We start from the raw sequence: 26,184 nt of genomic DNA, 5'->3' as shown, positions 1-26,184 counted from the left end.
GGGCGGCCCCAGAAGGAGGACCAGTTATCTATAAAATACAGTCCCTGCTTTTTACAGAACCCAGCCATCCATCGATTAAGGGAGACTAATCTACTAAACCTCTCATCAGTGCCTCTCCCAGGCAGGGGGCCAGAGACAAATACTCGATGCCGACTCATCTTTCTGGCAAGATCACAAGTCCTCGCTATGTTTTTCTTTGTGATCTCTGATTGTCTCATCCTAACATCATTGGAGCCGACGTGTATCACTATGTCCGAGTAGCTAGTGTTGTTGGAACTACGCTGTTGACTAGGCCTATTGCGAGTCACCTCCCTAAGATTAGCTTCTATGTCGGGTGCTCTGCCCCCAGGAATACACATTACCGTGGCTGGATTTTTAAGCGTAATGTTGCGGGTAATGGAGTCGCCTATGACCAAAGTGCGAGGGCCAGTAGACCGAGATGACTTTGGACGGCTATGCGTCTTACCTGGCTCATCGCGATTAGCAAGCCGCTTGGGGCTAATGCTAACCGGGCTAGCGGGCTGACTACAGCCCGCGTCTGTGTCCGCCGCAACTACTGTTATCGCACTATTCTGCTCTAACTGGCGGACACGTCCCTCTAGCAGAGACAACCTCTCGAAGAGGAGGGTGCAGTTGGTGCACGAAGCCGTACATACCTCTTTGTCCGCTGCCATACTTGGTGTCCGAAGAGCGACGATCTGTCAGAACAACCCGGAAGCACAGATGTCAAACGGTTTTTATAGCTGGTGACAAGCTTTGTGCACATTTCGGCAGGGATGTTGGCCCACTCCTCCCTGCAGACAGCCTCCAAATCATTCAGGTTCCGCGGTTGTCGCCTGGCAACTCGAATTTTAACCTCCCTCCAAAGATTTTCAATTGGATTCAGGTCTGGAGACTGGCTAGGCCATTCCAGAACCTTGATGTGCTTCTTCTTCAGCCACTCTTTTGTTGCTTTGGCGGTGTGCTTAGGATCGTTGTCGTGCTGAAACACCCATCCTCGACCCATCTTCAGCTTTCTCACTGAGGGAAGGAGATGTTGGTCCAGAATTCTACGATACATGGCCCCGTCCATCCTCCCCTCAATACGATGGAGTTGTCCCGTCCCCTTGGCTGAAAAGCACCCCCAAAGCATGATGTTGCCACCACCATGCTTGACGGTGGGGATGGTGTTCTTTGGGTTGTACTTGGTGTTCTTTGCCCTCCAAACACGACAAGTTGAGTTGAGGCCAAAAAGTTCTATTTTGGTCTCATCTGACCACATCACCTTATTCCAGGCCTCTTCTGAGTCGTCCAGGTGCTGAATGGCAAACTTCATGCGGGCCTGTACATGTTTCTTCTTGAGCAGGGGGACCTTGCGTGCGCGGCAAAATTTCAATCCATGACGGCGTAGTGTGTTACCAACCGTTTCTTTTGCAACTGTGGTTCCAGCTGCCTTCAGTTGATTTATCAGTTCCCCCCTTATAGTTTTGGGATGATTCCTCACCATTCGCATGATCAGGGAGGCCCCACGAGATGAGATCTTGTGTGGAGGCCCAGACCGAGGGAGGTTGGCGGTGGTGTGGTGCTTCTTCCATTTCCTGATAACTGCACCGACAGTTGATCTTTTCTCTCCAAGTTGCTTTCCGATTCTCTTGTAGCCCATCCCAGCCTTGTGCAGATCAACAATCCAGTCTCCAGACCTGAATCCAATTGAGGATGCAGGGAGGAGTGGGCCAACATCCCTGCCGAAATGTGCACAAAGCTTGTCACCAACTATAAAAACCGTTTGACATCTGTGCTGGCCAATAATGGCTTTTATATGCTGTTTGTCCAGGGGTTCAAATACTTGTTTTTCCTCATCAGACGGTTATAAATTTTTATAAATTCATATGATTTGAATTTCTGGAATTTTTGGGGGGATTCTGTCTCTCACTGTTAGAATGTACATATGATTAAAATAGTAGATCGTTGCATTCTTTGTAAGTGGGCAAACCTGCAAAATCAGCAAGGGGTCAAATACTTATTTCCCCCACTGTATATATATATATACACACACATATATATATATATATATATATATATATATATATATATATATATATATATATATATATATATATATATACGTATATATACAGTGAAGCCTCGGTTTTCGACCACAATCCGTTCCAGAAGGCTGTTGGAGAAGTGAATCGTTCGAATTGCGAATCATGTTTTCCCATTACAAATAATGGACAAAAAATTAATCCGTTCCAAAGAAAAAAAAAAAACACCTTTTTTAAGCATTTTTTCATTTGTGCAGTTTTGTCCAATCGCGCAACTGCAGCGCACTGCCAAACGCCCAACCGTAGCGCGTCGCCGACCACGCAACTGCACCGCTCTGGTCGCATTATTGTGACAGATCCGTCGTTGAAATTTAGAAAATATTTTGAAAGTCCTAATGGACTTTCCAAAATTTAAGTGGACCTCAGTGCGCCGGGAGCTTAATTTGGTCCGATCGCGCAACCACAGCGCGCCGGTCGCTCACTGTCGCATTGCTTTAGGAGTGCCTTTGTGTTTTAGGATGGCTTTACTGCTCCCACTTGCTTCCTTTGGAGGCATGATTAGAGTTAATGCAATCCTCAGAGTAACGAGAACGTAATAACGAACGGAGTCAGTTGGCATGCCGGCCCTTTCGGCTCATCTCGCGAGGTTCGACAACCGAATTTCGTCCGACATCCGAAGCAAAAAAATCTCAAATTTTTTGTTCGAATACCGATTTGTTCGATAACCGGGACGTTCGAAAACCGAGGCTGGTCATAAGCTTAGTTGCTAACAAAACTTGATGTCGTTTAATGTGAATAAAGTCAATACCTTGCAATCTCTGGCAGAGTTCTCCTGATGCACTTCAGTGTTTTTTTCATCAGGGATGAGTTTTGCAAGAGGAAGAATGGTCGAAAAAATCTTCTGACTCTCATTTTCTGACCAGTGGTAGAAGAAAAATATTACTTAATATGTTGATTTCTGTAATTCATATATTTTTACCTAAATAGCTTTTTCACCGGAGGATTTTGTTGTATTACTAAGTACCAATTATTTTTCAGTCTGTAAAATAGATTTTTCTTTGACAAAAATAAAAATTCAAACGTTTTTTGACAGACCTCTACACTCTACAAAGTATAGAATATTTCAGTGTTCTAACTACATTACAGTGGAATCAAACATATTTATGGTTCGGCATTTGCAAAATATATATTCCAGCATTATTTTATATACTACTACTATTATTGTATTGTCATTTAAATTATTATTGTTCTATCAATTCTTGTGGCATATAGTTTGAGGCATAACAAATAACTTCTCTTCACTTGGATGGCAAAAGAAACAACCTGTGTATTCATCTGTTGCCATTGATACAACAGAATACGTCATGGTTCTAGGACATGGCAAACTACGGGCCGCGGGCCACATCTGGCCCACGGGGCCGTTTAATCCGGCCCGCCAACCATGAATAAATTGTATTATTACAGGGATGATAATTTTCCACGGATCCCTGGATTTCCGTGTTTTTTTTCCGTCGAAAGTATAAATTTTGTGAATCGTGTAAATAATACAAAAAATAATAAAAAATACAAAGCTACGTTTTTACTTTTACAAGCATATGGGTTTAGAAAGTAACATGATGTTACATGTAACTAATGTTAGGCTATTGTCATGATATCGTTAAAGAACAAATCTTCAATGAGATAATGAAAGCTTTTCTCTGTGAGCATTTTTTAGGCGATCTTTTTTAGCTCTCCATCTCCATACATTGCACTCTGTGACACCATATTTCACAGCTGTTTGGCAATTGTTTGAAGACTGCCTCATTTATCACTATCATCTTGAAGTTTGCCTTTCTCCTCAGCTGCTGGTTAACCTGGCCGATCTTCGACGCACTTTTCTCCAGATTGTCGCTACGTTTCTCCATTTTCTCTTATCTCTTCTTTTATTTTCTTGTCTTTTCTTTCTTACCGCTATTTTTTATTTTTCTTCTTCGAGCTACCGCTATATTTGTTTATTCCATTTTTCTTCGTGTTTCCGCTATTTTTAGCATTTATTTTATTTTTCATCTTCGTGACGGGTTCGCTTTGGCCTGGGGAGTCAAGTTCAGCATTCACTTTGAAGGTATCTGGCGCCCTCAAGCGTTGTGAATGTCTATGGCCCGAATATAAAATGACCCCCACTTTTTCAGTCTTATTTCAATGCAAAAAACATCGTCTTATATTCGGGCCAAAACGGTAAATCATAAGTAAATATTACTTAATATTAAATATTACGAAGTGGTCATGTTAATACTGTTGATGTTATGAACCTGTAGACGTGACAAACTATTACTTTCTGAAAGATATTGTATATGACAAGAGCAAAATTCTCTTGTTTTAAGTTTTAATAATAATAGACAATTTTGCATTACTTATAACTCCTGTTTAAAATGTTCATGAGGCAAAAATAATTTTAAACTCATGTAAATTGAAGGTATATCATACAGTGTGTTCAATGTTATCTGACTCTTCAGTTATGAATGAAAGGCAGAATTTGTGTTTTTTGTTCACATCTGCCTGAGTGGCTTATATTTGGTTATTTCGTCATTTAAAAAATAAAGACAATTAGGACAGTGAATATTGTTTTATAACTGTGTATTTGCATGAAATTTTTGTAGTTAACAAATGTCCGAAAAAACTATTGGCCCCCTGGCCCCTTTACTTTATCAAATCTGGCCCTCTTTGCAAAACCTTTGGACACACCTGGTCTAGGGAAAACGCTGTCCTTGAGTCTATGCGGGTTTTGTGAGCTCTGTAGCGTCGACCTGAGAGCAATAGTTCGAAAATATGGTGTCCGGGGTGTGTTGAGGTTGTGGCAATGTTAGTTACTCTGCTGAGGTTGTGGGAGTTGCCAATGTCTTCCTGGGAGAGGGCAGGCAGTGAATTTCTGAGCAGCGTTAATCACTCTCTGCATCATTGCTCTCATGTTAGCAATGATGCACCCACCATACCACACCGGAATGTAGTATGGAAGGATGCTATTAATGGTTGTTCAGTAAAATGTCCCCGCTGGAATCGGTGTTGGGCTTTCTTCACCACCACCATACTGTTGACGGTCCAGGAGGTCCATCGGAGATGTGCACGCCCAGGAGATTGAATAAGTGACCCTTTCGACGCAGGTCCCATTGATGATCAGTGGGGATGTGTCTTTACTGTGTTTGTGGAAGTCCAGGATAAGTTCTTCAGTATAAATCAATTTATTTTGAACACACCTCACAATGAAAACAGTATATTGTCAAAAATAAAGAAAACTCAAAATGCACTATTCCAAATGCACAGCAGCGTTTCAAAACATGTTATAGGTTGTAAAAAACTGGAAATGGTGATTTGTTGAATTACAGCATTAAGAGAGCACATTCATTGAATCAAAAGCTCCTTCAATCAAAAACATCCTAACAGGCCAAGTTACATGTTAACATTGTGTTGTGTTGTTAACACAACCCGTTAACATTCTTTGATAGTACCTTTACGATTCATGTATCCATTGAAATTGTGAGTTTTTTGAGAGTTTCTGCTTACATTTCTTTCCATGATGTCAAAATTGCCTCCCAGAGCTGCTGTTTTGATGTGAACTGCCTCCCACTAGTTTGCCTGATTGTAAGCTGCTTGAAAGACGATCGCTTCCGTTTTGCCAACGCCAATAGTCACTCACACTACGTGTCTGTTGCGTACTCACAGCCATCTCCTCTAAATTTGCTCCTTCGTTTTGCTCTACCGCACTCACGAAGAGCAATAGTTTGTTCAATTGTAAGCTACTTGAAAGTCGATTGTTTCCGTTTTGCCATTTTGTCTCACTCTCTGACTTCTTCCTCCATTACTCCACAACTACACTCTCCGTTGTGCTCCCATTTGGGCTGGTCTTACAGTTTACGTCACCGCTCTATGAGCCAGCAAGAGCAACTCTGTCATTAAGTGGTCAGAGTTAACCACTACGATGCTTTATAGACTTTATAGGCTTCGTAGACTTGATTTTAAGTGGAGAGGTGGCCGGGTACATTCTTGAAGACCTCTGCCCAAGATTGATTTCATTTATTTCAAATAGATAAATAACATAATGATAAATAATAATGATAAATAATGGTAAACATAAATAGGTATATTCGAAAAAGTGAGAATGGTTCCGTTGTGGTGAAGAGAGAGCTGAGCCAAAAGGCAAAGCTCTCAATTTACCGGTCGATTTACGCTCCTACCCTTACCTATGGTCACGAGCTATGGGTCGTGACCGAAAGAACGAGATCCCGGATACAAGTGGCCGAAATGAGTTTTCTCCGCAGGATGTCCGGGCTCTCCCTTAGAGATAGGGTGAGAAGCTCGGTCATCCGGGAGAGACTCGGCGTAGTCGCTACTCCTCCACGTTGAGAGGAGCCAGATGAGGTGGCTCAGGCATCTTATCAGGATGCCTCCTGGACGCCTCCCTGGGGACGTGTTCGGGGCATGTCCCACCGGTAGGAGACCCCGGGGACGACCGAGGACGCGCTGGAGAGACTATGTCTCTCAGCTGGCCTGGGAACGCCTTGGGATCCCCCGGGATGAGCTGGATGAAGTGGCTGGGGAGAGGGAAGTCTGGGAGTCCCTCCTAAAGGTGCTGCCCCCGCGACCCGACCCCGGATAAGCGGAAGAAGATGGATGGATGGATGGATGGATGGATGGATGGATGGATGGATGGATGGATGGATGGATGGATGGATGGATGGATGGATGGATGGATGGAGAATGGTTCTGTCCCTCTATCTTTCAAATCTGCTACATTCACACCGACTGGCTTAGACCCCAATATCCTCAGTAACGTCCGTCCCATCTCCAACTTGCCATTTCTCTCCCAAATTCTTGAAAAAGTCGTTGCATCACAGATCCACACCCATCTCACTAATAATAATCTATATGAACAGTTCCAGTCCAGTTTTCGCCCTCGACGCAGTACAGAAACAGCCCTTATTAAAATCACCAATGATCTCCTGATTGCAGCCGACTCTGGTCTCATATCCATACTCATTCTTCTTGATTTAAGTGCAGCTTTCGACACCATCTCTCACTCTATTCTCCTAGAAAGACTAGCCTCTATTGGACTGGTTGACACACCCCTGCACTGGTTTTACTCTTATCTCTCCGGCCGTTCTCAATTTATCCAGTTAAAATCATTCACATCTCACCCCTCCCCCGTGTCCTCTGGTGTTCCCCAGGGTTCCGTCCTTGGTCCCCTCCTATTTATCATTTATCTCCTCCCACTTGGTCAGATTTTCCATAAATATAACATTAATTTTCACTGTTACGCGGACGACACCCAGCTCTACGTCTCTTCAAAAACCCCTTCCAGCCTCCCACCCTCCTCCCTCAGTGCGTGCCTTCAAGAAATTAAATCCTGGTTCACCTCAAACTTCCTTAAACTAAACAGTGACAAAACTGAGGTAGTCCTCATAGGTTCCAAAGCTTCTCTCGACAAACAACCCTGTTTCACACTCACCATTGACACCTCCTCAGTTTCCCCTTCCCCTCAGGCAAAGAGCCTGGGTGTCATCCTCAATAGCACCCTATCATTCAGCACCCATATAAACAACACTATCCGTTCTGCCTATTTTCACCTCCGTAACATTAATCGCCTCCGTTCATCACTCACCCCACATAGTGCTGCTATCCCAGCCCACTCTCTTGTCACCTCTCATCTGGATTATTGTAACTCCATCCTTGTCGGTCTCCATCACAAACTCCTCCTTAAATTGCAACTGGTCCAGAATGCTACTGCTCGCATTGTCACCGGAACCCCTGTCTACCATCATATCACTCCCGTTCTACACCAACTTCACTGGCTACCCATAAAACAGCGCATTGATTATAAAATCCTCCTCAACACATTCAAGGCTATCCATAACCTCGCCCCTCCATACCTGTCAGACCTCCTTCACATACACATTCCCACCCGGTCTCTCAGGTTTGCCTCCAGTATCACCCTCACTGTCCCCCCATTTCGTCTGTCAACTATGGGGGCCAGAGCCTTCAGTTGCTCTTCCCCTCGCCTCTGGAATTCCCTCCCCGCGGACATCAGAAACATTGACTTCATCCAACTGTTCATATCCCACCTCAAAACCCACCTGTTTAGGCAGGCATTTGTCTAATTTTATTACTCTGCTGCAGATGTTCTTTGTTTTTAGACTCTCTTTTTTTTCTTTTAATTTTGCCTGCTATTTTATGTGTTCGGCGACCTTGAGTGCCTTGAACGGCGCCTTACAAATAAAATGTATCATTATTATTTTATTATTAAGAAGTAAAATTGATTCAATCCACCCCCTTTATATGAATTATTTACTATGAAAATAAGTCCAGTGCCCGCTGTGCAACAATGTAGGCTGTGTTCGAGAAGCCATTTATAAGAAACAGAAAGAATAAAGAAAAAAATACTATCTTAATAATTTGAATGTTGACTATTAACAATAATCCGAACAATCACAATTGAGGAAGAATGGAAAGAGTTGGTGTTCACAGAGGTGAATGGCTTCAAAGTGTCGGCGGGCAAGTCCGGCAGCCTTCAGGTGGAGCAATGAGCCTCAGTCCCTTTAAACACAGACTCAAAGAGTCGGCACGTTTCACAATTACAGGGAAGATTTAATGTCACCTCACAAAAAAGATGATTTGATTTAATGATGTTTTATTATGTAATATCTTTTTGCGTGCTAATAAATGTTTTAGATTGTTCCTTAGCATGAAGTCACCAAGTCCCCTCCTTGAAAGCCTTTATCCAGTAACTTAATTTGAACTGCAAAACATCCCAAATATAATTTCAATCTGTTACTTATTCACATTGAACACCCGCTTTCAAAAAGAAAAAAAAGATGCCAGGATATTTTCTTAAATTCACAATTAGTTGATGACAAATATTTTGTAGGACATTGATGTGTATAAATAAGACTGGGTTTGCTGTCAGTTGAAATCACGACATACTTCCGCTGTACACATATGGCATTACTCATTCTTTTAAATTCTAAGTTAGTGCTCACAATGTAAACAAAATATAAAAACTAAGGCATTTTTAAGAATGGATGTCTCATGGTTGTTCAGCGTTGGCGGCATCTTATCTGTGACTGGTTGGCACTCGCTATTTCTGAAAGTATAATCGCATCTACTACGCCATTATCGCTCACCGTTAAGTGACGGCGCTGTAGCAGATTTGTCATTTTAAACATCGCTACTTGCCTAGACGCATCAGCTGTTTGCCTACCATTCACTGTAACCTGTAAAGATTACAACGTAAACAATTTAGACAAAGATTGCTTGTATGCCATCCAAATATTGTTAAAAATAACTAGTGTGTATGTGTGTGGGATGGGGAACTTAATCCACCCAAATTGGGTTTTGTCCTCTTTAGGTAGTCACCCATTGTCTAATTAGTTTTATGGATGACAAGATCTATAAAAAGAACAAAGTAGAAAAAATGGTGTGACTACCTGTGATTCATTTGAAAAATGAGCCATTCACTTCTAATAAACACATAAATATGCAATAAATATTGGGCTGATTATGTTTGATTATCAGTGCCGCCGGTAGTGAACAGTTGAGATAATTCTGGACTGTTTAACATTAGAGAAGGTTCACTGAAAATATTGATAATTTTAGCTTTGAATAAACTTGTACTGAATTTCATTTCCCGATAGTATTGGTTCTTTGCCAATGAGAATATGGTCAACATCTGAAACCCATGGTTCTGAAATGTTTGATCTGCAAGAAAAATGACCATTTCATTTCAGCCAAGGGAAAACGAGTGAATTTCATTAAAGCCTTTTGTGACTTCTGAAGCAGCCTTGGTATGGATGACACTGCACTGAGGAAAAAAATATATGGTAAATAAACTGGATGGACAGGACTTCAAATGTGTAAAAGGAGCCAGGAACAGTGTGTTTCGAAGCAAGAGCATTTGAACAGAGTACAGTTTGCCGCCAACTCCAAATGCTTTAGGTTGCACACACTAAGGGGCAAACTATCAAGCTGCTATTTATTGTCTTGCTCTAGATCAGTGGTTCTTAACCTTGTTGGGGGTACCGAACCCCACCAGTTTCATATGCGCATTCACCAAACCCCTCTTAAGTGAAAAATAAAATAATTATTTTCAATTTCAAATTCAAGACAGATGTTTTTTACTGGTGCACAAAATGAGCCGTGCATGGACATCACCTTGTTCAAACAACAAAACCAACACAATGCATGAACTCACAACAAATTACATACCTGCAAATCCCTGTGAGTTCTGCTGTTGCCTTTGCGAGACCAGTTCAGATATGCGTCATCATGAATTTACACGATAAATCAGGTGTGTTCGGACCTCCGCAGTGGAGGCTCTGCCGAACCCCTGAGACCGACTCACCGTACCCCTTGGGTTCGATCAAACCCAGGTTAAGAACCACTGCTATAGACCAAAAAATATGTTCACCATTACCAGAACGGCATGGTGGAATAACCATGAAAACCAGCTCTCTATCCATTGTGATTTTGCCCCGAGAGAGGTGCTCAAGCTCATTAGCAGTAAATGCAAAACAGTATGAAGAAACTCGTTCTCACCTCATCACAGACCATGCTGATGGACAACACCCAGTCAATGATGGAGACGGAAGTGACAATGGTATAGCTCATCAGCCATTTGTTCTTTCTAAACTCATCCCAGCCAATTAAGTAGCTCTGAGAGTGAACCAAAAAAAGAGAAGCATGATTATACTTACAGTGGTACCTCTAATTACGAACACATATACTTATGAACGTTTTGAGATACGAAATGAGCCTTGCGATTTTTTTGCATCTACGAAAAGGAGCCTTGCTAATTTTTGTATCTACTTACGAACCAGTTTTGGACTTCCGAACCGACGTCCCAGTCTTGCCCCCTTTGCTCTGCCATTCCCCGTTTGTCTCGGCGCGTTAGCAGTGTATAGAACAAGTAGTGTAGTTGAGTATGTCTCCTAAGACTATGAGTAGATATGAAACTCGAAATCATAAAGGAGCATGACGAATGCATGTATATGGTATGGCTCATGACAAAATCATTGGCTCATTGTGAAAATCTGTATCCCCTGTTGCAGGAGTGTGCGCGCAATGAGTGAAAGGCAGAAGCTGTTACCGTGTGGCAGACAGTATCAGCTTGTTTTCAATAAAAACACGTCAATTTTTATCTTTGGACGCTCGATTCCTCGATTTTCTTTTTTGTAAGTTCTCACTGGCGTTCTGCGCGCGGTGCGTTCAATGACCACCCACACAGTCGGAAAACTCATTAATTCCACCAAAAAGTAATGACGAGAACGTGACCAAATTGCCGGGAGTATGTGGAAGCATACAATAATTTACTAGCCTGACTTTTTCCGACTTCTCAGGGGTATTTTTACCAAGTGTAGAAAACTAGAACAGGTTCCCCCCTCCCCAAGCAAAGTTAGGCGGTCAAGAATAAAGTGACACTTATTTTGTTAGAAAGGTTTGAAAAAGCAAAAAATAAAACTTGTTTGGTTTAGGGTGTGTTTTACACAGAGTAATAGGGCAAAAGTGTGACTTTTGGGATAGTGTGGCACACATTATTTGCTTTTACATTGATTCCTATGAGAAACGTTTCTTCTATTTACAAATGTTTCTACTTACAAACCACTTAAGTTCCTAAGTAGAGGTACCACTGTATTTTATATGCTGTCATGTGAGAAATGTTTGAATGCATGTACCTTAACAGCAAGATCAAGAGTGAAGATGATAAGACAGACTATCTCAATGCTCTCAGTGAAACCGCAAGGAGGCTCCCAGGGTGGAGAGCGATATCGAGAGTCAGAGGTTATAGAAAGGGAAGATGGCCGCTCCACAAAAGCTAGCAACAGCACCACTCCAATGGTCAGGCCTAAGGTCCTGTATGGGTATGAATAATAGATTACAGAGACTTGAAACTGGAGTGACTGGTACAAATGAACTGTAAATCTGACATTAAACATCCAATACAATTTATTGGATTTGATTGAGATTACAAACCAGATTAATAAATTTGCTTATTTTACACACAGTTATTGCTATTGCTAGTGCACATCAAAGATTTTGGGGGAAAGCTGTAATCTTTTGTCGTAGCAATGCCCCAAAAGTTGTACAGTTTTGACCATGGTGGGTAACAAACTTTGCAAAGGGGCCAAGCTGGAAGGTTTGCCAAGGGCCAAGCCAAAATGATGATCTCAACGTTTAATTTGTATTTAACTCTCTATGGGTGTTTTGCTTTCGTCTTAACTTTTTGCAACACTCATTCTGTTAGGTTAAAATAAGGAAAATGAAGAACAATATCCACTATAAATGCGTCACTTGCAGATCTCCGTGTAGCGCTGTGCACTCTGGGTAAGGTGTTTTTTTGAGCTACCAAATTGATAATGAAAACTGGTGCAAGCTAATGATGAGGGCTATTTCAACGTCACTAGAAATAACATTTCTGTTGGGCTGATTCCATGTTCTGTCCCATAGCTTGCTTGCTGTATAGTCTGTCTGTTCTAGATGGTTTCACGATTTTGACACGATAAATCTTTTCAAGAAATTTACAATTTTAGTCAACCTTTTTCGTCTGTTTGAAGAATGAACAGCGGTTTAGAATGTGTGTTTTTTCACACCAAGGTTCAAGCCTAAATAATCAATTTGAACAGTTAAAGATGTCACAAAGTGCATTTGTTTTTGTCAGCGAAGGCTTAAAGCCTTTTAATCAATGCCTGGAGCGTTAAAGTGTCGCCGTGGAGGTCCCACATTGGGGTCTTGTTGGGGACAGGGAGCAATGATGGAAAGTCTGATCAATATCTGGTGTCCACAACATTGGCCACGTCGAACAAACAAGAAAGCGGTGGCGCTGCGATAGCGGCACCTACGAGCTTGCAGCCAGTCAGCTTTTTTTTTTTTTTTTGCGGCGGCTTTTCAATGACATATTTACGAACCTTTGACAATATTGATGCTGCTAAATTGGGAGAATTACTCCGATTCGTTAGAACCAGATGTTATCTACTGCCTGGGCTGTGTGGATTTAGTTGACATCTCAAGCCAAACAAGGAAGCAGGAGCACGGCAGCATTGGTGAGGAGCTTGCTCGGTGCCCTGCCTGGCGTACAGTGAACATTTTCTCACATATGGCGGCTTATCAAAATCATGTAGTGAAAATATTAAAGTCACTTCGTGAAAAAAAACTATTTCAATCCATAGGCAAGCAATTTGGCCACTCAATAGAAAGTGGTGGTGAAAGGGACGTCAACAGCAAGACGTCACTCGTTCCAACATGGCGTTGTGCATTAAGGGTAGAGGAATATTATTTTGGCAAATAGACCAGACACAAAAATGGGGACATCAGATATTGACCAAACTTTACATTATTGATCTCTTCCTCCAGCAATACCTCAATGTGGTACGTCCAGAGGTACAGTTTAAGGAGCAAAGTTAATAATACAGTCATGCCTTGCTATATCACGGTTCACCTTTCCTGGCCTCACCGCTTCACGGATTTTTTTCACTGTGCATTGTTATGGCTTCAGATGAAAAATACACTACAGAGCGGAGTCAGCCCACAGAGGCGGATTATATGATACATACTGATGATTAAAATGATTATATTACTGTAGTTATCTGGAAGAAAAAGTTTACTTCTGTTTGTTAAACAAATGCTTGGGCCTGAAAACAAGTTTTATCCTTGGGTTTCAATGTTATACCTGTTATAATAATGGTAATAAAATAAAGGTTTCTACTTCACGGATTTCACCTATCACGGGTTGTTTTCGGAACGTAACCCCAGTGAAAAACGAGGGATTACTGTATACCTATGTACAAACCGGATTCGGTTGAAGTTGGGAAATTGTGTAAAATGTAAATAAAACAAAATACAACGATTTGAAAATCCTTCTCAACCCATATTCAATTTAATACACTACAAAGACAACATATTTAATGTTCAAACTGATAATCGTAATTGTTTTTTGCCAAATAATAATTAACATAGAATTTCATGGCTGCAACACATCCAGTGGAACTTGGGAAAGGCGGCAAAAAATACTGAGAAAGCTGAGAAAAGCTCATCAAACACCTATTTGGAACATCCCACATGTGATCAGGCTAATTGGGAACACGTGGGTACCATGATTGGGTATAAAAGAAGCCTCCCCAAACATGCTCAGTCATTCACAAGCAAGGATGGGGCGAGGTTCACCACTTTGTCCACATTTGCGTGAGAAAATAGTTGAACAGTTTAAGAACAACATTTCTCAAAGCAAAATTGCATGGAAATTAGGGATTTCAACATCTACGGTGAAGAAATGGGGTCGAAATACAAAAAGTCCTGCCTAGCTACAAAAACAGATATGCTCAAACCTCATTGAATAAAGTACATAAGCAGACAAGTACTATATTCACATATTAAATCAATAAAACAAACATTTTAAGCATATAATTATACCTACACACCAAATCAATAAAGAAGACATAACTAGAGATTTTTGATAGGTGGTAATGACAAAGGTTTTTATAACTTTATTATCTGATATGTATTTCTGTGCACTTTGAAATAAATGTTTTTTGATATATTGCCTGAATAGCTTAATGACCCTTAAGGAACTGTTTAATGCATGCCTGATGATTTTCTAAATCACGGACACTGCCAAAGTCGTCTAAAAATGTTCAGTACTTGATTATATTTTACGTTTTGATTAATGCTAGACGCCAGTTTTGGATTACTACTGAACGTTCTGGACAAAGGGAATTTTTTTGCCTAACAATGAAAAGAAATGTGTCAAAAGATGGTGTCAAAAGAACAAACAAACAAATAAATGGTACGTGGTGAGTAAAAACTTTGCATAATCAGGGAACATTAACAAATTGATGATGTCACAGCCAAAAGTTCACATAATTCCGTACAAAATGACAAAATTGAAAGAATGATGAATGGGCGGTGTGCGACAGTGGGCGAAGTGGATGTATGTGCAAGAATGGTTTACAGGAAGGACACTTGGAGATAAAACCGGTAGAGGTGCCAAAGGAAGAGCGGCAGGAGAAAAACAACCAAGAACCCGGTCAAAGGTGATCGCCAAGGCCAAAAGACGGGATGGAAAACAACAGCCCCCACACACACCAAATCGCCCATAATCAGCACCGACCCCCACGGAACCAGCTCTCACCAAACCAGCACCCACTCCCATAGAATCAAACTCTCCTGCAAACTTGCCACACCCCCTGACTCATCACCCATCAAACTCGGCCCAAACTGGCATGTGCAACTGAATATAAGCTGACCAAAGAACCTTGCACGTTGCCTTTTCTGAATGGAGACGTTCTGCTCTTGAGCATGGTCGCACAAAAGGCCCAGTGCTGTATTGTACTTTCCTGAAAACAGAGCTTTCTTAACAAGAATTGGGATTGAACTCAACCAACCTGTGTAAGTCTAAATTTTGTTTCAGTGTCTTAGCCTTTTCCTAAAACTCAAGAAATAAAACGAGCACGCAGTGAGTAAATTGGATAACAGGTGATTGGCTGTGGCTTTGGCCGTGAGGCGCGGATAGCGCGCTTCCCAAATTGTGGCCCAAATCCAACAACGGTCCATAATATCATCAACAGGTTCAGAGAATCTGGTGAAATCACTGCACATAAGCACCACGGCCGGAAACCAAGACTGAATGACCGTGACCTTCGATCCTTCAGACGGCACTGCCTTAAAAACCGACATGAGTGTGTAAAGGATATCACCAAATGGGCTCAGGAAAACTTCAGAAAACCACTGTCAGTAAATACAGTTCGTCACTACATCAGTAAGTGCGGGTTAAAACTCTACCATGCAAAGCAAAAGCCGTTTATGAACAACATCCAGAAACGCCGCCGCGTTCTCTGGGCCCGAGCTCATGTAAAATGGACTGATGCACAATGGAAAAGTGTTTTCTAGTCTGATGAGTCCACTTTTCAAATAGTTTTTGGAAACACTGGACATCGTGTCCTCCAGACCAAAGAGGAAGCGAACCATCCGGAATGTTATCAATGCAAAGTTCAAAAGCCAGCATCTGTGATGGTATGGGGGTGCATTAGTTCCCATGGCATGGATGACTTACATTTCTGTGAAGGCAACATAAATGCTGAAAAGTACATACAGATTTTGGAGCAACATATGCTGCCATCCAAGCGACGTCTTTTTTATGGACGCCGCTGCTTATTTCAGCAAGATAATGCCAAGCCACATTCTGCACGTGTTACAACAGCGTGGCTTCGAAGTAAAAGCTTGCAGTCCAGACCTGTCTCCCATTGAAAATGTGTGGTGCATTATGAAGCGTAAAATACGAAGACCCCGGACTGTTGAACAACTGAAGCGGTTCATCAAGCAAGAATGGGAATGAATTCCACATGAGAAGCTAAGAGATTTAGTCTCCTCTCTTCCAAAACGTTTATTGAGTGTTATGAAAAGGAAAGGTGATGTAACTAAGTGGTAATGCCCTTTCCCAACTTCTACTGCACGTGTTGCAGCCATGAAATTCTAAATTACCGTAATTGCCGGACTATAAACCGCACCGGATTATAAGCCGCACCAGCTAAAATTCAGGGATATTTCAGTTTTTTTTCTTATATAAACCTCACCGGACTATAAGCCGCACGTGCACATGAGTTTTTTATAAAGAAAAACAGTACATAGTAGAAAGCCTTTTTAACCTTTTAATAACATACTTGAACATGTCTTTCTAAACATTGCCTGTGACGCAGCAGTAGTACCGCAGCAACGCGGAAGTGTGCACGCGAGTTATTAGCAAAGAAAGACTGGACACAGAAAGTTTTTTTTAAAGCTTTAATAACATACCTTAACATTTCTTTCCAAACACTGCCTGTGACGCGGCAGTAATACCGCAGCAACACGGAAGTAATACAGCAAAGTCACTGAGACGCGGCGGTAACACAGCAGCAATACAGCAGCAACACGGTAGCACAGCACTAACAGGGCTGGTTTAAAAAAAACATACCAGTAAAAGTAAAAAAAGAGCCGTCTTCATCTTCCTCCTGTGCACTGAAACCATCGAAGTCTTCCTCCTTAGTGTCCGATTGGAATAGTGTTAGATATCCTTCGCCTCACACTTTCTCAGTCTCTCTTTCGTCGTCGGTTTTATGAATTTCTTCGAGTGTGAAGAGGGTCTGTTCATGCTAATTTTATTCATGCACGAAGCGCTAAATTACATTAAACTAGCGAGCGACACGTATAGCTTAAAAGCGGCATCATATGCATTTCTTTTGTCCCCCATAATGACGGTTTGTGTATAAAAGCTTCCTGTCTTTGTGTGAATGCGGGTGTGTGCGTGATGCGCGAGACGATCAAAACACAAACTGGCACGTCTTCTTCGGCGCATTATCTCTTCTTCGTCTGTCTCGCTCTTGATTCCTGCTAGAGCGCCACCTGGAGACCGGAGGCCGTAAAAATCCATAAGGACGCTCCAGAGTAGACACAAGATAATGTCAGCAACATCGATTGCCTTTGGCTTAAAAGCGGCATCGTATGCATTTCTTTTGTCCCCCATGATGACGGTTTGTGTATAAAGGCTTCCTTTCAGTAATGTCCGTCTTGATCGCGTTCTTCGTGATGCGCGAAATGTAAACACAAACTAGCACGTCTTCTTCGGCGCATTATCTCTTTTTCGCCTGTCTCGCTTTTGCTTCCTGCTAGAGCGCCCCCTGGAGGCCGGAGGCCGTAAAAATCCACAAGTACCCCGTGCCGCTGTTTAAGGTTCAAAGTAACCTTCTGAATAAAATGCATTAAAAGTTCACATTCATTACTTGTTTTTGGTGAGCAAAATGTCAGAAGAATTGAATTTAAATGCTGATTAAATGCCAGCTCAGTGGCCAAGTAGTAGAGTGTCCGCCCTGAGACTGGAAGGTTGTGGGTTCAAACCCCGGCCGGGTCATACCAAAGACTATAAAAATGGGACCCATTACCTCCATGCTTGGCACTCAGCATTAAGGGTTGGAATTGGGGGGTTAGATCACCAAATGATTCCCGAGCGCGGCACCGCTGCTGCTCACTGCTCCCCTCTCCCCCAGGGGATGGATCAAAATCACATGGGGATGGGTTAAATGCAGAGGACAAATTTCACCACACCCAGATGTGTGTGTGACGATGATTATTGGGACTTGGGGACTTTGATTGATTGGGTTTTAATACAATGCAGATGGTCCAAACAGCGCCACTGCTTTGTGTAATCTCTGAGTGACATGGCAGAGTAAGAGAAAGGGTTTAGAGCACAGGTGTCAAACTCAAGGCCCGGGGGCCAGATACGGCCCGCCACATCATTTTATGTGGCCCGCAAAGGCAAATTGTGCATCAAATTCGTGTCATTACTATTGTCTTCACTTTTAATATCTTTTTTTTAAAATATTTGACCAGTTTTTACTCGTCTGATTTGAAAACGAGTTATTTCTCAGTTTGTTTTGTAGCTTTTACTGTATATAATAGTGTTAAGAGTAAAAGTGATCAAGTCATCACAAAAATCACGAAAAAAATCTTATATAAGCCGCGCCTGACTATAAGCCGCAGGGTCCAAAATTTTGGAAAAAAGTCGCGGCTTATAGTCCAGAAATTACGGTAATTATTATTTGAAAAATAAAATGAAGTTTATGAGTTTGAGCATTAAATATGTTGTCTTTGTAGTGTATTCAATTGAATATAGGTTGAAAAGGATTTTCAAATCATTGTATTTTGTTTTTATTTACATTTTACACAATTTCCCAACTTCAACCGAATCCGGTTTGTACAAGCATACATTTTTTTTACGCGGTTCTCACGCATCTGCAGATCTGAAAATGACTTATGAGCACTCACACTCTCAGCAGATGGTGTTCAAGTACGTATTTTTGTTCAGTGAGTGTTTGAGTGTGATGGCAGTTGGAATGCAACTTTCTGTTTGAAAAATAAATTGCATCCGCTGGGGCTGGTGCTATAGAATGGTTATCTGAGATATGGTTGTGACATATGCTTGACATAGCTTGTGATCAAGAGGGTGAGTGACAGTTATGTGTGTGTATGTACAGTATGTTATGATGTAACATTTTAGATTAGATTACATGTGACGTATGTAATTTTATGTAAGTATTTTTGTGTATTGTGGGACAGTTCATGTTAAAAATTAGGTGTACTTGTTACCATTGCTCATTTCTAATTACATTATATATATATATATATATATATATATATATATATATATATATATATATATATATATATATATATACATTTGTTAAAAGTGTTCAAATGGCGTTTTCAAATGGTTAATACAGTACTGCTTAACTCTGACACAGAGTACGTGTGTGACAATAATATTAAAATATTAAAACATTGCTTGCACAGTTAATGAAGGTTTCACAATTAAAGTTTTATTTTGGATGGAATGGATTGTGCTTGCACTTAAATGTACCATGCATACAGTGCTGCTTTTCTACAACTGGGGGGTATTCCAGAAACCAGGTTCAACATACTGAGTCTATCCCTGAACTCTGAGTTGACCTACTCTGAGATGGGAGACTCTGAGTATTCGGTTCCAGAACAGCTGATCTGAGTTAGTTCAATCAACTCTGAGTAGTTTAACCTGGAGTTACGCGCGTGCACAACCACTATAAAAAGCCATCATCAATAGAGCCCCGATACCACGAGTCACCATGACAACTGAGGAAAAATAGATTACTTTATTTTACCACAATGGAGTTGGAGGTCCTTATGCAGGCCTATGGCGAGTACAAACTTATATTTTGCCTCAAATCTAATACGGCTGCAGCAGCGAAGGAGAGAGAGACGTCATGAGAGGAAATTGCTGCCCGAGTCAATGTGTGAGTTTGAATGTATTATTCCATTGATGTAACATTTACCCATAAGATCGTAGCATAGCCTATAGTTATGAATTTAAGTCGGAATGAAATCAGATTTTCATTTAGGTGCAATCCAACAGGAGAAAAAAGGACTTGGAAGCAGGCATGATTTGCTAGTCTGTGATTGATTTTAATTTAATTATTTTAAATTGACTTAGGCTATTAAAGTAAATATTAATTTAAACTAAAATATTAATTCAGGGGGCGGCTCAGTGGCGCACTGGGAGTCACGTCAGGAGGGTGCCGGTTCGATTCCACCTCTAACCCTCCCTGTGTGGAGTTTGCATGTTCTGCCCGTCCCAGCGTGGGTTTTCTCCGGGCACTCCGGTTTCAAAGCACAGTACAGAAAATGGATGGATGGATTTTAATGAGTGTTGGTGTAGGCTACAGCGTCACATTTTAAATGACTTCAACATGTATAGAACATAAATGCGTTTGTGTCAAGTGTAAGTGTAGACTTAACTGAGAGGACAGTGGAAAACATTTTGTTTGGGGTTTAAATGATTTGAAGTAGCCACTGAATTAATATCCATCCATCCATTTTCTATACTGCTTGTCCCCACGGGGGTCGCGGGCGTGCTGAAGCCTATCCCAGCAATCATCGGGCAGTTGGCGGGGGACACCCTGAACCGGTTGACAGCCGATCACAGGGCACACAGAGACAAACAACCACCCGCACTCGCACTCACACCTCGGGGCAATTTGAAGTGCTCAATTGGCCTACCAAGCATGTTTTTGGGATGTGGGAGGAAACTGGAGTGCCTGTAAAAAACCCACGCGGGCTCGGGGAGAACATGCAAACTCCACACAGGGAGGGTGGGAGGTGGAATCGAAGTGGCACCCTTCTAACTGTGAGGTGTACAGTTACAGACACTGGTTACAGTGTGTCACCGAGCCGCCCCCTGAATTAATATTTTAGTTTAAATTAATATTGACTTTGTTAAATAGCCTAAGTCCATTTAAACTAATTAAATTAAAATCAAAGTGAGGCACAGTCACATACTAGCAAATCATGCCTGCTTCCAAGTCCTTTTTTCTCCTGTTGGATTGGCCTCCTAACTGTGAGGCGGATGTGGTAACCAGTGCGCCACCGAGCCGTCTACTCTTTAAAATGTCATGATTGAGTTGAGCCAGGGTGACCAAATGCAGCTTGAACCAGGATTTATTGAAGGGAAAGGGGAAGGTGAACAAAGGAATCGGCGGAAAGAGGCTCACGGACATCGAGCGGGAAACGGGATTCCCCTCATACCAAGCGGAGACTAGGAAGAGGTTCTGACCGTGAGCCTACACACGAGACCCGGCGAAAACACAACAGGCGTGAACACTTGACTTGACTTGACTTGACTTGACTTGACTTGACTTGACTTGACTTGACACAAACAGGAAGTAACAGGAGACACAGACGGGGAGGAAACACGTGGACAGGGTTTAAATACATGAGGGAGCAGGTGACAGTCATTGTGGTAATGAAGGGGTGTGGCTGAGGGAAGTTGCCGGCTGAGCGTCTTCTGGCACGGGCGTGACATAAAATACTATTTTAAAACAAACATTAAGTTCTGCTCAGCCAACAGAAAAAAATTGAAAAATGTAGTGCTATGCATAAAGTTTGCTTTGATGTGAGTGCTCGTCTGCGGTGTGTAGAGATATGTTGGAGATGTTTTTTAGTCACACACATGCAGTTTTTTTTCTTCTTCTTTTTAAGTCACACGCTCACACACATGCACACCATCATATGTGGGGAATTAAACTCATGGTGCCAAACTCATGGTACACACAAGACAGGCAAGTGTACAACTTCACTAAGATATTCTTCTAGAAATGATAAAACTTATAATCTGGGTCGGAAGATTCTCTCGCGATGTAAAGCGTTTTGAATTATTGCGGCTTTGATGTCGATCGGATTTGAAATGAACAGCTAATCCATGATCAACCGCTTTCTTTGTGTGGGAGGAGACATGTAGAAACTCTGGGTCTCTTGTAGTAAACCTGCCAGGGAGCAGGTTATGTTCACAGAGTAAGTTATCTCTTTCTGGAACGGATAACTCAGAGTTTACCTCATCTCAGGGTGAACTTACTCAGAGTTTTTACATAACCCACTTTCTAGAATACCCCTCTGATGTGTCTGAAGAACTGATCCGTCAACTGACTGGAAAATAATCCAAATTTAAAAGAGATAAGTATAAACAAATATTCAACAACAACAGTAAAGCACATTTGGTTATGAGTGTTGTTTTAAAGAACCAGTGAGTTTGAATTAAATGGAGTGAACCAGTTGTTATCCTATGATGACAGATGATGAACAAAGTAAAAAGGTTTGAACTGACCACTGATATGTCCTTGAGTAGTACCAACGATACAGACGAAGTGATCTTGCATCCACCCGGTGGTTAATGGACCGATACTGGAAGAAAGCAAATAAACATTCTGACTATACAATATTATATTATGTATATTGTATAATGTCAACTTTCAATCTTCCGGTTTGCCACGTAGAGCGCCACAGCGTCACTAGAGAGACGATCTACATTCCTACATTTGTATATTCTTTTCTAGTTTTTCCTCGCTTTTTACATTTTTTACTCCACTTTTGGGAGTTTACTATTGTTGAAAGTCGCGGACCATCAATCCCTGCCTTTTCGACCATGTCACTGTTTAGCTCTCAGCGGAGGCTTCGTGGCTGTTTGTCTACCGTCGATCATCGGACACGGTCATCGGACACGTAAGTATGGCGGATCAAGAGGTTTGCTCAGCTTTGTGCACCAACTGCACCCTTCTCTTAGAGAGGTTGTTCCTGCTAGAGGGACGTGCCTGCCAGCTAGAGCAGAATAGTGCGATAACAGTAGATGTGGCGGACACAGATGTGGACTGTCGTCAGCGCGCTAGCCCAGTTAACATTAGCCCCAAGTGGCTTGCTAACCGCGATGAGCCAGTTAAGACACATAGCCGTCCCAAGCCATCTCGGTCTACTGGCTCTCGCACCTTGGTCATAGGTGACTCAATTACCCGAAACATCACCCTTAAAAATCCAGCCACGGTAATGTGTATCCCTGGAGGCAGAGCACCCGACATAGAAGCTAATCTTAGGGAGCCGGCTCACAATAGGTCTAGTCAACAGCGTAGGTTCAACAACACTAGCTACTCGGATATAGTGATACACGTTGGCTCCAATTATGTTAGGATGAGGCAATCAGAGATCACAAAGAAAAACATAGTGAGGACTTGTGATCTCGCCAGAAAGATGAGTCGGCATCGAGTATTTGTCTCTGGCCCCCTGCCTGGGAGAGGCACTGATGAGATGTTTAGTAGATTAGTCTCCCTTAATCGATGGATGGCTGGTTTCTGTAAGAAGCAGGGGCTGTATTTTATAGATAACTGGTCCTCCTTCTGGGGCCGCCTGGACCTGCTGAGGAAGGACGGCCTTCATCCTAACCGTGAAGGCGCCTTCACTCTTTCAAGGAATATAGATTACTGTTTGAGCCATTCATGACAGGTCACTTTAGCGCAGGCCGGGTGACTAGGCCAACTGTTAGGATGGGTTTGGAGTCTGTTAAGTTAAATTTAAGTAGCGCTAGGCTAGATTCCCAGCATGCACATACTTCCTTTTGCAGACTAGAGCATCACAGTTTGAATAGTGCCACGGTATGCATTGACACACTTTCTGTAGTAGACAAATCCAATCACTCCACCCTAACCGGTATCGCTGATGGAATGGTGCCTGTTCCAGATAATATTACATGTTTGCCAAATATTAACTATCAAATTCCTATGGCCGTATCGTCCCGCCGCGCTAACAAACATTTTAGAGGTAATGTCGGGCCAAGAGAACACAATCTTAAACGTATTTCGTTGAAAAATCCTCCAATAGATAAAAACCCTGATCCACCGATTAGACTCAAACTCGGTTTTATGAATATTAGAACACTTCATACGAAAGCAGTACTCGTTAATGACCTCATCATGAAACGTACTGTCACGTCTCGTCCCCAACTGCTCCACTATGTGTCTGTTGTCTTGGTTTCTGTCTGTGTGCTCGCCCCTCCCCTCCTGTGTGCCCATGATCAGTGTGATTATTCCCACCTGCCTCTCGTTACCTGTCGTGTATATAAGTCCTGTCTGCCCCTCACTCCCTGTCGGATCATTGGTTGCGGTTATTCGGTGTTGGATTTATGTTGTGTGTTCATGTCATGATGTTTTTTGGTTCCTGGTTCCTGTCATTGGTAATGTCACCCTGTCTTTTTGTTTCACGTCTTTTTGGTCAGTCTCGTTGTTAGGTTTTGTTAAGTCATGTCAGTCGCCGAGTCTGTTAGGTTGCCTTTTTTGAGTTCACCAATAAACCCTGGTCCAAGCTGCACTTGGTCGTCCTGCTCCATGCTCCCCCTGACCGTGACACATACCGTATTTTTCGGACTAAAAGTCGCTCCGAAATATACGTCGCATTAGCCATAAAATGCACAATGACGTGAAAAAAAACATATATAAGTCGCTCCGGAGTATAAGTCGCATTTTGGGGGAAATTTATTTGAAAAAAATCCAACACCAAGAACAGACATGAACGAGCAACAACAGGCTAAACGATAGGTATGCTAACGTGACATAAACACAAACGAAGAGTTGAGAACGGGCCTGATGTATCATTCAGAGTTATTCAAATAACTATTACATAAATAACACGTTTATAAAGCTATCTGTGTCACTCCAGTTCATTAAATCCATCGATCGTCCTTTATGTCAACAATGCCGGCCGGGTGCGCGCCGCTGACGGCGCTTGCACTTCAAAATATTCCACAGGCCCATATAACGATATATAAATTATGTAACAAATAACTATTATATAAGCAATAATGTTATCAAACCATCTGTGTCACTTCAAATCATTAAATCCATCGATCGAATTCCTCATCTTTTGTCAACAACACCGCGCCTGCGCTGCTGACGTCAGCCTCGTCGTTATTCCACAGATCTAGTATATACTATATAACTATATTGTAGCGTTAACAAAGTACCAGGAAAGACGTGGGTTTGGTAAACGGCTCTTTATTTAACAAAACAAGAGTTCAACGAGCCAACAAGCACTGAACTGTAACGATAAAAACATACAAGTTGCTACACGAAATAAAATACATCAAATAACTATAACATAAATAGTTCACCGCAACACAGCCCGAAGCACCGGCGTGGACTTCCACGCGTGTGGCGGCGTGGACATCCATCCCCGGAGGTGGCACTTGCAGCCACGGAGGTGGCTGGAACCTACGTAGAGTAGGACCGGGCATGCGTAGGAGCCGTGTCCGAGCCCTATCCACCGTCCCCGAACAGCCACCCGGCCGAGCGCCGGCCCCCTACTTCCATCCACAGAGGTGAAAGAGAGCTCCGTAGAATAAGACTGGGCGTGCGTAAAAGTCATAATAGTTTTTCGAACCTTCTGTGTCACTACACATCATTAAATCCTTCAAACTCTTTGTCCTCCGTGTCACTGACAAACAAAGCCGCTAATGATGCCGGTACTACGTGGGGTCCTTCGTCATCTTCGTCATCCCGTGATCGAATCTTTGTCCTTTATGTAAACAACCGCCGCACCGCTGACGTCACTTGGAGTTCAAATTACAGTAATCCCTTGCTACATCGCGGTTCTTTTATCGCGGTTTCACTTTTTTATTTTTTTTATTTTGAAAATTTGTGAAAAAATTCACATATATGTCGCTCCTCAGTATAAGTCGCCCCCCCACCCAAACCATGAAAACAAAAAAAAAGCGATTTATAGTCCGAAAAATACGGTAATCTAAACATTTTTGGTCTTTGCGAGACCTGGTTAAAACCTAATGAACTGCTGCCGCTTAATGAGGCCTCGCCTCCAAATTTTGTGAGCTTGCATGTGGCGCGTCCTCGTAAAAAGGGTGGGCGTGTCACCCTTATCTCTAATTCCGATATTAGATTTAGGCCTCGTTCGATTAACGTATTTAAAACATTTGAAGTTCTCATTGTCCGATCCACAGCTCTATTGTCATTTTATCTTGCTGTTATTTACCATCCACCCGGGGCTTACTTTGGTTTCCTGGACGAATTTTCAGAATTCGTGGCTGATCAAGTGACAAATGCGGATAATATAATAATTATGGGGGATTTCAATATCCACATGAATTTACCGTCAGAGACACTTTCTTTGGCGTTTCAGACTTTAATTGATACGTTTGGTTTTACGTAAGCCATACAAGCAGCAACGCATAAAAATGGAAATACCTTAGATCTGGTATTATCCCGAGGGCTGGCAACCTCAAATATAACAGTACTGCCATACACTACTGTTATGT

At 42.1% G+C, this 26,184-nt stretch overlaps 1 protein-coding gene across 11 annotated transcripts in view; it reads right to left on the bottom strand.

The window, feature by feature from the left end:
• Positions 1 to 26,184, bottom strand: part of tpcn2 (two pore segment channel 2) — a 149,113-nt gene that overhangs the window by 95,663 nt on the left and 27,266 nt on the right. For 8 of the 11 annotated variants that reach the window (XM_049717433.2, XM_049717429.2, XM_049717430.2 and 5 more), the window contains 3 exons: positions 11,723 to 11,900; positions 10,587 to 10,703; positions 2,833 to 2,939 (listed from right to left, as the gene is read on the bottom strand). In XM_049717433.2, coding sequence (XP_049573390.1) covers positions 2,833 to 2,939; positions 10,587 to 10,703; positions 11,723 to 11,900 — 402 coding nt within the window. Of the gene's footprint in view, positions 1 to 2,832; positions 2,940 to 10,586; positions 10,704 to 11,722; positions 11,901 to 22,200; positions 22,278 to 26,184 lie in introns of all 11 variants that reach the window. The other 3 variants (XM_049717426.2, XM_049717431.2, XM_049717434.2) reach the window with 3 other exon arrangements.

This window comes from Syngnathus scovelli, chromosome 4 (assembly GCF_024217435.2).
Source record: "Syngnathus scovelli strain Florida chromosome 4, RoL_Ssco_1.2, whole genome shotgun sequence".
Classification (NCBI taxonomy): Eukaryota; Metazoa; Chordata; class Actinopteri; order Syngnathiformes; family Syngnathidae; genus Syngnathus; species Syngnathus scovelli.
Note: the sequence above shows the minus strand (reverse complement) of the source record. Positions and strands in the feature narration are given on the sequence as shown.